The sequence below is a fragment of the Hemitrygon akajei genome, chromosome 20, assembly GCF_048418815.1.
Source record: "Hemitrygon akajei chromosome 20, sHemAka1.3, whole genome shotgun sequence".
In the NCBI taxonomy this organism is placed as follows: domain Eukaryota; kingdom Metazoa; phylum Chordata; class Chondrichthyes; order Myliobatiformes; family Dasyatidae; genus Hemitrygon; species Hemitrygon akajei.
Window position 1 is genome coordinate 26,621,624 of NC_133143.1, and position 13,995 is coordinate 26,635,618.

At 40.9% G+C, this 13,995-nt stretch overlaps 1 protein-coding gene across 2 annotated transcripts in view; it reads right to left on the bottom strand.

Moving 5' to 3' along the window:
• LOC140713665 (uncharacterized) overlaps positions 1-13,995 on the bottom strand; it is a 159,157-nt gene that overhangs the window by 96,525 nt on the left and 48,637 nt on the right. For both annotated transcript variants that reach the window (XM_073024038.1, XM_073024037.1), the window contains one exon: positions 5,811-5,865. In XM_073024038.1, the coding sequence (XP_072880139.1) occupies positions 5,811-5,865 (55 nt within the window). The remainder of the gene's footprint in view (positions 1-5,810; positions 5,866-13,995) is intronic.

Here is a 13,995-nt window from a genome sequence, read left to right on the forward strand (position 1 = left end):
ATGGTATTGGGGGTATGGGATTGATGTGAACAGAGAATTGGTTGGCAGGCAGGAAGCAAAGAGTGGGAATAAACGGGACCTTTTCAGAATGGCAGGCAGTGACTAGTGGGGTACCGCAAGGCTCAATGCTGGCTCCCCAGTTGTTTACAATATATATTAATGATTTAGACAAGGGAATTAAATGCAGTATCTCCAAGTTTGTGGATGACACGAAGCTGGGCAGTGGTGTTAGCTGTGAGGAGGATGCTAAGAGGATGCAGGGTGACTTGGATAGGTTAGGTGAGTGGGCAAATTCATGGCAGATGCAATTTAATGTGGATAAATGTGAGGTTATCCACTTTGGTTGCAAGAACAGGAAAACAGATTATTATCTGAATGGTGGCTGATTAGGAAAAGGGGAGGTGCAACGAGACCTGGGTGTCATTGTACACCAGTCATTGAAGCTGGGCATGCAGGTACAGCAGACGGTGAAAAAGGCAAATGGTATGTTGGCATTCATAGCAAAAGGATTTGAGTACAGGAGCAGGGAGGTTCTACTGCAGTTGTACAAGGCCTTGGTGAGACCGCACCTAGAGTATTGTGTGCAGTTTTGGTCCCCTAATCTGAGGAAAGACAATCTTGCCATAGAGGGAGTACAAAGAAGGTTCACCAGATTGATTCCTGGGATGGCAGGACTTTCATATGAAGAAAAACTGGATCGACTAGGCTTATACTCACTGGAATTTAGAAGATTGAGGGGGGATCTTATTGAAACGTATAAAATTCTAAAGGGATTGGACAGGCTAGATGCAAGAAGATTGTTTCCGATGTTGGGGAAGTCCAGAATGAGGGGTCACAGTTTAAGGATAAAGGGGAAGCCTTTTAGGACCGAGATGAGGAAAAACTTCTTCACACAGAGAGTGGCGAATCTGTGGAATTCTCTGCCACAGGAAACAGTTGAGGCTGGTTCATTGGCTATATTTAAGAGGGAGTTAGATATGGCCCTTGTGGCTAAAGGGATCAGGGGGTATGGAGAGAAAGCAGGTACAGGGTTCTGAGTTGAATGATCAGCCATGATCATACTGAATGGCAGTGCAGGCTCGAAGGGCCAAATGGCCTACTCCTGCACCTATTTTCTATGTTTCTATGGATAATGTGCCCGAGCCTTGCTGTCAGCTCAATGAGCTTAGAAACACTGGGCAGTCCCTATTCATGGCAAAACCAGCCAGTGCTTTTCCAATGCTATTGATGGGAGTTCTTTGTCCTTCTTGTCTTGGTTTTCTGCAGCAAAAATGGGTGGACGTTGGTTAGAGCAGTCACTTCTTTCGTTCCATGCTGTGCCACACTCTGGTACATCAGTATAAAACCACTTTAATCATTCATTCCCTTCTCATCCGGGACAAGGCGGCTCACCGTTTGCACCATCACCCTGTGTGCTATTATAGTTATGTACCTAGTCTATTCCAACAGTCTTTCACAGATCCACAAACACTACCTGCAAAAGGACAAGGGCACCAGGAACACCATCCACTGCGTTCCCCCCACGCCCTTCCCAAGCCCTCAACCTATCAACCTGATTCAAAAGTATATCTCCAGACCTTCATCTCTGGGTTTGTACTGTGGACCTCCCTTGCCTAACAGCCATATACCTTCACCAGAAGGACTGCCCCCACCTGAACGACAATTAGCGATGGACAATATATACTGGCGTTTGAACAAAGAAACAAATACAATATTCACAGTAGTTTTGTCAGGTTTTATGAAGTCTTTGGTCCATCTTCGCTTGTTTTGTATGGTGGGGACATGGTGGCAGGGTGTTATGGTTAAATCTGGATAAGTAATAAATGACCAATGTCAAAAGACATAAATGGATTTTCCAGTCTCTGTGTTGGAACGTGGACACGAAAGGTTTTCCAAACCTAGAAACATGCAGATATAATGCAAGGAGGAAAACCTACAAGTCCATCCAAACCTTTCCACAAAGGCCCAATCCAATGCCTTAAGTATTTCACATCATTCAATGGTGGGCTTCCTGGAAACAAAACTGTTATAAAAACAGGCTAAGATGTTAGGTAACTGAAGCCTTTGGGCTGCTGGGCTCATTCTCTGGAAAACCTTCCCGAAATGCTTTCGTTTTCTTCTAACTGTTTGAAAAGCCTTCCGATGCAAGCAACATATTTCATTACATATTTCAGTGTTTCGATGTACGCGTGACAAATAAAGGTGTTCGGACCGAGACCACATCCTGGTGAAGGGTCTCGGCCTGAAACATCAACTTTTCCGTAGATGCTGCCTGATCTGCTGAGTTCGTCCAGCATTTTGTGTGTGTTGCTTTAGATTTCCAGCACCTGCAGATTTTATCTTGTTTGTGAAATGAAGGCAATCCTTATCTTTAGTAAACAATCAATTTCCCTCTGTCATTCCTCACCCTCCCTCCACAATCCCATTTTATTTTTCCCTTTCTGTTAGCCATTATGGGTTAAAGGCACTACGTGAATTGCTTTCCCAATCCTCACTCAGCAAGATCCCAAAGGAGAACTTTGACAGAATACACATTCATGAAACTTATTAACTTTGTGTCAAAATCTAAATCAGCTTTCATAAGAGCACTGAGTTCCCACACGTAAAAAACCACACTGAAATAAGTAATGATCATTATTTTAAAAATCATAGTCAGGTAGAAGAAAGAATGGGTTGTCTGTAACTTTCTATCACAAGCACGGTAATTGTGAGATTTTTGTCATTTAATTGGTTGTGCTTGTTGACCCAGAACCACCCAGTGTACACAAACAACCTGTCACCATTTCTTCCCTAAACCTTTGAAGTGGTTCAGATTTATTGTTCTGGATTCTTTTAATGTTAATTAAATGTTGGTCACAGTCCAAGTCTAAGAGATGAAATTATTGAACAAGTTTGAAATGTGTTTGCTCCGCAGCTCCGTGACCTTTGAAATAGGAGTATTTGATCATTCAGCCGCTCATTCCTACTTTACCATTCATTAAATTTATGGCTTTCACCTCAGTGCTACTTTTCTGCACAAACCCCAAACTTGGCAGCTACTTTATTAGGTACGTCCTGAGCCCAATGAAGTCACCACTAAGTGTACGTTAGTGGTCTCTTGCTGCTGTAGCATGCAGAGATGGCCAAGAGGTTCAGATCTGAGTGACCTTGACCATGGAATGATTGTTGGTGCCAGGCGGGGTTGTTTGAGTATCTTAGAAACTGCTGATCTCCTGGGATTTTCATGCACAACAATCTCTTTACAGAAAGTGGTGCGAAAAGCAAATTAAAATCCTGTGAGTTGCAGTTCATTAGGTGAGAATGCCTTCTTAATGAGAGAGATTCTGCACACTACTGTTGTAACGTATAGTAAATTGAGTTTTAGTTGCTTTCCTGTCAGCTCGAACCATTCTCCTCTGATCTCTCTCATTAACAAGGCCCAGAGAACTGTAACTCACTGCATGTTTTTTTTTTTACTTTTTGCACCACTTGCTATAAACTCTTGAGACTGTAATGTGTGAAAATCTCAAGAGACCAGCAGTTTATAAGATACTCAAGCCACACCATCTGGCACCAACAATCATTCCATGGTCAAAGTAACATTTCTTCTGCAGTCTGATGTTTGATGTGAACAACAACTGAACCTCTTGACCATATCTGCATGCTTTTATGAATTAAGTTGCTGCCATATGATTGTCTGATTAAATATTTGCATTAACAAGCAGCTGTACAGGAGTACTTAATAAAGTGGCCACTGAGTGGGTAGTCCTTTGATTCCTTCCATATACAATAACCTATTCTTTTTTTGTCTTGAATATAATCAGCAAATGAGCCTCTAAAGATAACAGATTAATTATACCTAAGCAACATATGTAAGCATTTTATTGGATGTCAGAAATATTCTTAATGTTTTGAAAGCCCACGTTTTTTTCAGCAATTTTCTTTCTGGGATGCAGTGCCTCCACGCCTATATGTCTGCTACTGTTACACGATCCTTACAGAATCCATGCAATCTTTTATAACTGATCAGTACAGCTAGGGACAACGTCTGGGCAAACAGGCTGAATGAGCTCAGCGAGGACAGTACCATTTTCTTGTATGCACTGTATAACAAAGAATGGACACTAGAGGACAACAGAGTTGTATTGTTGGAGACACAAGAAACTGCAGAAGGTGGAATCGCGAGCAAAGAACTCAGCAGGCCAGGCAGTTTTTAGAAACAAAACACCGGCACATTATCAATACAGGAAAAAAAACAATCTTGTAAGCTTAAAAATATCGCAGCAATTACTGCTGCCTTCAGGTAGGGCTTCAAAAGCCCTTTTCTATCTGGTCTCAGTGATATCTAGTGTTGAAGAAGGATGAATCATGGAGCTTGAAAGCATCCAAAAGGCAGAAGTCACTCTGCTGTATTGAAGATTTTGTAAATTATTGTGAGATAGGATTCATACTCTCACAGCAAACTAGCACAGATTGTAATTCACTACGACTCTCTGCTTCTTCAGATTCTTTTACCTACGCTGAAGAATATCTAGCCTATCCTTAGTTAGAAATTCAGTTCGAAGAACTTTCCTCCTCACGCACATTTTAAATCCTAGAGCTGTATCCTTATAAGTATTTTCTAAACTAAAGTAACCACAACCACGCATTATATTTCAATCACGGTTTCATCTGAATTGAATTGACTTTATTTCTTACATCCTTCACATACATGAGTATTTGTTCAAGATTAAATTAATCTCCTTCTATTTTTAATTCAATGCACCTGAGATGTATACCACCATTTGATTAATTTTATTATATTTTTATACAACCCAAAGGAGAAAAAAGCAGTAAAGCCGAGATTGTACTCTGAGTTAAGATGATTGAGGGTAAATTAACTGAGATGCTCCAAAGTACCTGAAGAATTTTCATAGAATGATCAAGGAGATGAAAACAACAGACTGCCAAGTATATGTCAATAAAACAAACAGAGATACAAGAATTCTCCTCCCTGCAAAAGAAAATTTGTGATTGTGAATTCCCTGCCTGAAAGGGTGGTATCTTTCAATGCAAATACAAATTTCAAAGGAAAATTAAATGCATGTGGTGAAATTGTGCGGAAACTGGCAAATCCGCCTAGCCAGCATTAATGATCCTACGTTCATGCTCTGTGTGCACGTCCTACCACCCTCTTCATCTATACCTATCAATTAAACCAAAATGTTCAAATCAATAGTCCTCTACATTCTAATCAAATTAGTCCATAGGTTTAAGTTTCTCCAACATACCTGAGATTTCAGTGACCATCTTAAATTTCATCAGACATCTTTATGACTATCCAATCAAATATTCAAGTATTTTTATCAACTTACCCTTCAGCTTTCTCTTGCAGAAAAATGGAGTAAAACTTTTCAAACTTTCCTGATGAGTACAAATGCTTAGTTTTAATAATGTCCTTGTAAATTGGTTTTGCCCTTTCACTGTTCTTTCCATATCCAGTATATTACTGTGGAATAGATTGCTGACAGCACTTTCACCATGGTCTAACCAATCTTCCATACAAATTCAACATATCTTCTTTCTTTCCAGTTGGCAAATTGGTCACGTGTGGAAGCAACTGTTGGTTGTATCTCCTCAATTTTCAACCTGTTCCCAATCCCACACACCCACTGAAATTAAAAGCCACACCCAACAGGTTTGAACATTATAGCTTTGCAGTTAGTTACTCTTAAATATTTCTCAATTCAATTGCAATATTACAATCACCATTTTTTTCAGTAAAACACTTGATAAAAATAAAAGTAAAACTCCACGGGCACAGTAATTGAGATACATCACGAGTAACTCACATTTTCTTTATTCTTCTTTGAGCCTGGGATTGGAGGAAGAGATGCAGCCTTTGATCTAAGACAGAAAAAACAAAAATAAACCCTTAGAATTTTGTGCTATTTTAGTATGAAAATCGCAGTCAGACAAGGTCATTCAGCTCAGTGTTCAGATTAGCCTATTGCATGCCCTACCCTGACTTTACTTTGCCTTTTAACAGCATTTGTCAGATTCCAGCTAAACATATCAAATAATCCTGTCTCAAGAGTCCCCTGAGATGAGTATTCCATGATTTCATAAGATATAAATTAAATGATAACATTGGACTATTCTTCAGTCCCAATCTGCCATAGGGTAAGATCACTTTGAATGATAAGGAATCAATGGAGGAAGCAAGAAAAAATCCATTTTCCAAGATACAAGAATGGGTGCAACTATCAGGAATGGCTGAACAGGATTTCTTTTCTTTAAGAAACAGAAAGCTAAAAATGTCTCAATAATGATCTTCAAAATTAGGAAGATAATTAATAGTGTAGATATGAAGCCCTGGCTCCTCTTCTGAGGGAAGAAAGCCCAAGCCAGCTGCTATTAAATGCAAGGTAATAACTAATAGGTTCAAAAAGGAGTTGCTATGTTGTGGAATCAGAATGGTGAGAATGTGGAACGGACCCATGCATTAGGATAAGTACATGGATAGCAGGAAATCAGAGGGATAGCGACCAAATGGGACTAGTTTGGTGGGCACTGTGAGGGCGTGCACTGTATGACCTGTATTAATCACTTGTATAAATTGGGATAAATGGCAAAAAGTGTGTTTGAGGAGAAGTACAACAAATATGTGAGGAAGAAAAGAATATCAAGTCATTTTATTTAATTTGTTTAGAGATACAGCACAGTTACGGGCTCCTCTGGCCTAAAGAGCTCCCACTGCCCAATTACACCCATGTGACCAATTAACCTACTAACCCGTACATCTTTGGAATGTGGAAGGAAACCAGAGCACCTGGAGGAAATCTGTGTGGTTACAGGGAGAACGTATGAACTCCTTACAGACAGCAGTGGAATTGAACCCAAGTTGCTAGGGCTGTAATAGCGTTACACTAACCACTGCACTCCCTTGCCACCCCTTGACCTTAATTAAGCTGGGAACAGGAATGTGGTGCAGGTAGATCAGCATGTATCTGTTGGAAAGACTGACAGGTTTTGTACTCCAAGTGCTATACTGCTCTATTTGAAAATATATACCATAAGATTACATGTGAATCGACATTAAATGTAACAATGCTTTTAAATACACAGTATGGCAGGGGTGTAAGTAGCCATGGTAAGGAAATGAAAGTGTTAAGCACTCTGAAAGGATTTGTAATGGGGCCAGCCGTGATTCTGCAACAAGCTAACATCAAGTCCACTCGCCTAAGCTTTACAACCAATAATCTCACCAAGTCAGGAATGTCAAGCTGAGGTGAGGCATGGGCCAGTTCAGATCATTGCTTGAAGTGGCAGAACCCGCTGTTCGCACGGAGAGTTAAGCGCCGGGCCAGATTGAAATGCTCAGGGTGTCGGGGCCTGAGGTGAGGTACAGGCTGGTTCATATCGTTGCTCCAAGATGTTTACTCGGCTCTGCACTGAACCATGGGACTCTCTTTATGGGCCTCAGTTCAGAAACACTATTTGCTTACAGTTATTGTTTGCATGATGTTTTTTGTCACTGCATATTGGGTGTTCAACAGTCTTTTTTATGATTTTTTTCTGGGGCTTGATGTGGTTTTTATTCTCTGCATATTGGATGTTACACCGTCTTATTTATACATATATGGGGTTTGTTTTTCTGTTTCCTTGTTTTGTGGCTGCCTGTTAGGAAACAAATCTTAAGGTTGTATAATGCATACATACTTTGATACTAAATGTATTTTGAAGTTTGAACCAGATTCCATAAAGTGCAAATTTTACATTGAAATGATCAACAATAAGTCGGCCATTCTGCCCCTCATATCTGCTCTGTCATTCGCTAAAAACATGGCTGATATGATTGCAACTTCAACTCCGCATTCCAGCCTCCTCCAAGATAAACTTTCTTATCAAGAATCTTTGTATCTCTGTCAAAGGATTCAAAATACATTTATTATCAAAATATGTACACAGAACACAATTCTGAGATTCATCTTCTCCAGATAGTCACAAAACACAGAAACACCATGGAAACTGTTCAAAAACCCAACGTGCAAAAAAAAAAGAACAAACTGCGCTAACAGCGAAAAGCGAGCAAACAACACAAAGCGTATCAACCATCAAACCGCGAGTCCAGTAGTACTTAGTTTAGTGCCATACCGATAGCCCACTGCATGCTGCACAGGGAGCCATTTTTCACTGAAGTGCCCCAGTCCATATCGATCACCCCAAATAAACCGCTCAAAAACATCCCAAAAAAAATGAGTAACTGGAATCTGGATATACATGCATCATGAACCTCAAAGTCCCCCAAAATAAGTCCACTGCCTCGCCGATCAATACTTGGAACATGGAACCCAAGATTCCTGTACTTTCCTCTCCCGCACGAGAGGGAGGAAGACCGGTCAAACACAAGCAGATGGCACTGAACACTTGCCTGTCCGCCACCCTCATCCTTGTCAACTTCACCCTGGCTTGATGCCTCAGAGAGAAGCAATGGAGCTGATCAAAGACTCTGCTCCCACTGGCATTATAAAAGAGTTTGCTGGATATTTTACAGAATACTAAACCTGGCCATAGTCTCCCAGAGACATCATCTTGGAGGAGAACCAAACATGACTCTATTATACTTAAAACCAGCAGCTCCATAGATCCAACCATTAAACATGAGATCACAGACACAGCTTTCAGTTACTTGGACTTCAATGTATTTCTTCCGGGCACTTCTTTTCCCAACACAGTGTACAGAAAGGTTGATAAAGGACCGAGAAGTTCCTATGTCTTTGGAAAGATTGAAGTAGAAGATTTCACCAGGGTATATGCAGTTTTATTTAATGGCTGCATTTTTAACACCAACAAGCAGTTTAACTGCAACTTTCTTGCTAATTGTTAATTGGTTTATTATTATCACGTATACCCAGATTTGTTTTGCGAACTACCCATACAAGTCATTTCATCTATTGAGGTCGTACAAGAGAAGAGCAATAACAGGTGCAGAATATAGTGTTACTGTTACACCATATTTACAGTTACACTGTAGTGCCGACAGGCAGTAAGATGCAAGGCCATGATGAGACAGATTTTCAGGCCAAGCATCCACATATCATACTAGGGAACTATTCAATAGTTTCCACCTAGGGAATGTGTCAATTGTTACCACATTGGATAATTGAAGCAAATACCAAGGATGGATTTAGATAGATAGATAGATAGATACTTTATTCATCCCCATGGGGAAATTCAACTTTTTTTTCCAGTGTCCCATACACTTGCTGTAGCAAAACTAATTACATACAATACTTAACTCAGTAAAAAAATATGATATGCATCTAAATCACCGTCTCAAAAGCATTAATAGCTTTTAAAAATTTCTTAAGTCCTGGAGGTAGAATTGTAAAGCCTACCTCGCTGATGACACGGCCATAGTGGGGTGTGTCAGGAATGGACAGGAGGAGGAGTATAGGAAACTGATACAAGACTTTGTGATATGGTGCAACTCAAACTACCTGCGTCTCAATATCACCAAGACCAAGGAGATGGTGGTGGACTTTAGGAGATCTAGGCCCCATATGGAGCCAGTGATCATTAATGGAGAACGTGTGGAGCAGGTTAAGACCTACAAGTATCTGGGAGTACAGTTAGACGAGAAGCTTGACTGGACTGCCAACACAGATGCCTTGTGCAGGAAGGCACAGATTTAAGGTGCAACCAGGTAAGTTCTTAGGGATAAAGGAGCTGCTGGTGTGGATTGATTTAGGGTGGGAAGACACCTGTGTAGGGGATTGAATGCCATGTCTCTACACCAGAAATTCCATGCAAGTCAACTATTTTTTTTTCAGGAAATAAATATACCTGAATCACACTTCCAAGGGTCACAGCTTCTCAATTTACCTTCCTTACGTATAACAGTTATAAACCTCCTATCACAGCAGTCAATCCTCCAGATGCCCAGCTACAAGAAGCAGTATAAATACTCTTCCATCATCACAACTTCCCTCCCGTGATTAGCCACCAGACTTTCTTACACTTGAAACAAAAGAATGCAGCTGTTGGCCAAAGTAGATTACCCTGTCAAGGCCATGATGAAAATTATTTACAACCCCAATTTCCCTTTGTATCAGAGATATTTATCAATATTACTAGGGGTGTTTGTACAGTACCATCATATCATACAACTACAGTTCAAAATCAGACTATTGAAAAGAATCACATACCTACAGTAGTTTAGAGAGAAAGAATAAATGAGAAGAGCATATTTTGAGCAATAAAATACAGAAAATGCTACGAACTCTCTGAAAGTCAGGCAGCATCTGTAGAAAGAGAAACAGTAAATGTTTCAGGTCAGAGCATCTGCAATCTTTTTGGTTTTAGCGACCTATTCCAGTTTCCTCCTGCACTCTTTCTCATCCCTAATCTTCTCAAGGCATCAGCTCATCAAAGACTTCAGCCCCCATCATCTTCAAAACTGATTTCCATTAGATTTTTTTATTGCCTGGAATGTCTGCTATGTTTGATACAGTCTTTGCAAACTACGGAAAAGTTATATCACTGGCTATTTGGTCCAGACAGAACCTGGCAATGTTAGATGTATGGACATTAAATAAGTTCAGGGGTGATATCAGAGAATGTTTAGGATCAAATTTGAGGCAAGAATCTGCCCGGATCTTATTGAATGGTGAATTAGGCTGAAGAGACCATATGAAATGCTGCTTCTAGTTCTTAAGCTGACATTTATGCAGAATGTCTGAGGCTGATCCAACACTTCTTCCTCTAATCCTATCAATATTTTCTTCTATGTTCCCCCTTCCCCCCAGTGTGTTCTCCAGTTACTGCACAGGTACCTCTATACCACCCATTCTAATCTCATTCTAGCATCTATTCAGGTAATTCAATTCAAATTTAATTGTCATTCAATCATACATGAATACTGTACTCGTGAATACAGCCAAACAAGGCAGCATTACTCCCAGGCCAAGGTGCAAAACACAGTACCAAGGGTCACACACAACATGAAGCATCATAGCAAATACAAGATAGCAAGCACATGTAAGACATCAGTAAAATATGCAAAAAGAAGTCCAGACCATGAGTCCATGCATGCCGCAGAAATTTGCAGTCAACCACAATACAGTTTGTCTTCTGCCAAGCAAACTCTGGGAGGCAGCAGCAACTCCATACCATCCCCAGTGGAGTGCACTGGCTTTGACGTCTCTCTCCTGGCAGCTGTAAACAGGTGACACCGTGGCTTGAGGCCTACTCCATGCTACAACCGAGGCCACACAGCTCCCCCGCCGTCCACCAATAAATCAATTAATCGGACTTGCAGCATTCCACATTAACAACATCCAAAAGAGTCTTGTGATCACAAGAAAAGTGACTAAGATGATTGCTCTCTATTAGACTGCACTCCTCTTTCACTCACCGACTCCCTTGAAGCCTCTCCGATGCAGGCAGCAGCACAACCTGCACCAGGCCTAATTCCTTCAGTTTCTCCACCTGTGAGCAACGCGCTAATGGGTCAGACCTGCAGTACTTTAAATTCCTAATGTTTAGCAGGACCTTGCAATCATAATATGTTTAAAAGGGACAGTAGCATCCTCTGTTGACCCCATAGTCGCTGCTGCAATCGAATGCGCCTCCATATTACCAAATCCTGAGCTCTTTATTGCTCTTGTTGATGAACAATACTCTGTTCTTGTTACTTACCCTAAAATGGAAACATTTTCTCTTCTCTCACCGTAATGAACTGAGGAAATAATGGTGTAAGTCAGAAGCTAGCACTGCAAGGTTAAACTGAGAAATTGTGCTAAAATCCCAGCCTCAATTTGATAACTAACCTACTCATTTTATATTGCCCACTCTCCTGGCATGGTTATAGGTTACTTCTCCATTCTAACAAAACCGTCACAGAGCCACAGTTAACTTCACTGACATTTTCTACAGTCCATTTCATAGTAAATCACAGAAGACACTACAGTTATATGCCAAGGCCACAGAATGGCCCTAATGGTAAGCTATAGCTGATGTCTTTATGCACTTGCAGAATAATATTGCAACAGTTAATTCTTAAATGAGAGAAATGTCATGCACAGTACTGACTGTTACTGCTTCCTTAAAATGAACCACAAAACTCCAGAAAACCACATAATCCAAAAAACAATTAACCTGATTTCAAAGTAGTAATATATCTTCATTGTGTTTATAGCACAAGGTGAGTTATCCAGATTATTGTTGAGATATTTACAATTTTACACATAGATCATCTGAACACCTTGATTCAATTCAAATTACAATACTTGCAATCCTTTCCAAGTAGCCGTTCATCTCTGTGGCCTTGAAAGCAAGTGGTGCAGCTGTAAAATACGGATGTGTCAGATGAAAATCCAGTGACTTAATTTAATGGAGGTCTCAACCTTTTTACGTTAACTGGGTAAGATAGTGTCAAAGCAAATGAATGCAGATTCATTGAGGATTTCACACTGACTCTACACCACCAAACTCCTGACCTACGAGAGCCATCTGAACCTCAGTCTGTTCATGCTTACCCATGTGAGAAGGTCATTGCTTCAAACCTCAATCCACAGACCTGATCACATTATCCAGGCTGACAACATCTCATCTGCAGTATTGATAACCTGAGTTTAGAAGTAGCTTCACCTCTTGCTAACCTGTTCCGGTAACCAAGAAAAAAAAACTGTCTAGCTTTGTCTTGCCTACAAGATGGAGGGCAATTATTACATGGGCAATTAAAGTCCTTTTGGCTCACCCACTCTTTGGGGAGGGGTATGAATTTGAACAGGGTTTCTGTTACTTTCATAGACACAACACTTACATGTAAAATGGTTCTGCTGAGTGTACAACATCGGAGTGGGAGCGAAGTACAGAAACCCCAATGACCATATTGTCTTGATGTTGTGTAACCAGTGAAACAATACCAACAATAAACTTGTCCAGGTATGTCCTGTCCACTTGATGCAAGGCAAATATAATACAGTAACTGAAGTTCCTTTGGCTTACTCATCCAATCAGAGGCAGCAATAAAATTCCACGAGCAGGGTCTCCTCCTAGTCTAGTGACCACTATTTTCTCCTTTATATCACGTGCAGTTTGTGGGACCTAGCTGTATGAATGTGGGCTATCACATTTGTTCACAAAGCAATTATGTTTATGTAAGAACTTACTAGACGTAATTTTTAGTTTGACACCTTTTCATAATGGTTCAATATCTAATATTTATGGTACGTTACTGGAGACGAGGAATGTTCCTTCAGACAAAATTAAGAATTTCTGGGAACAAGATTTGCAGACATCAATATCTGAGGAAACTTGGAATGAAATTTTTAAACAGGTTAATACTTCATCGCTATGTGCTCGTCATTCTCTCATACAGTTTAAGGTTGTACATAGTGTTACGAATGTGCCACAACTCTGAGGGGCCGAAGGGTACAAAGTGGCCCCCCCCCTCCTTTTTGAGAATCGCAAGATCGCTATTAATTCGGGTCTGGGACCCAGGAAATGAGAGAGAGACACGCAGAATCCACAAGGTTTGGAATGTGTCCTGGCCTCAGCAAAACAAAGCCACTGATAACGGCCATTGTCTCTTGGAGACGGAATTGTGTATTGAGTACTGTACTATTCATTGAAGCCCCTCAGGTGATGACCAGAGTGGGCTGGTTGAGGGATGCATCATCCCAACCTGATTGACATCTGAGACCCCGTGAGTAAGGATAAAAGAGGGTCTGGGGAACAACCCCTTTGGACGCACCAGGAGAAACGCTAGAAATCCCATGACAGCGTTTAATAGCAACAGCCGGTGGGGGCTCGTGTGCGTCCTTCCCTTGCCTGGGAGTGGCGGGCTCACCACGGAAGAACAGCTTTAGCTAAAGGAGAGGCCACAAGTGAACAGCCACACCAACGAGACTCCGACGGATCGAAATCATAAAAGGAAAATCGGCAAGTTTTTCTCCCAAATCCCTCTCTCCCTCCAACCATTGCAACCCCAGCAGTCCCCAAAGGCTGCAGCCTGCAAGAACTGAGTGA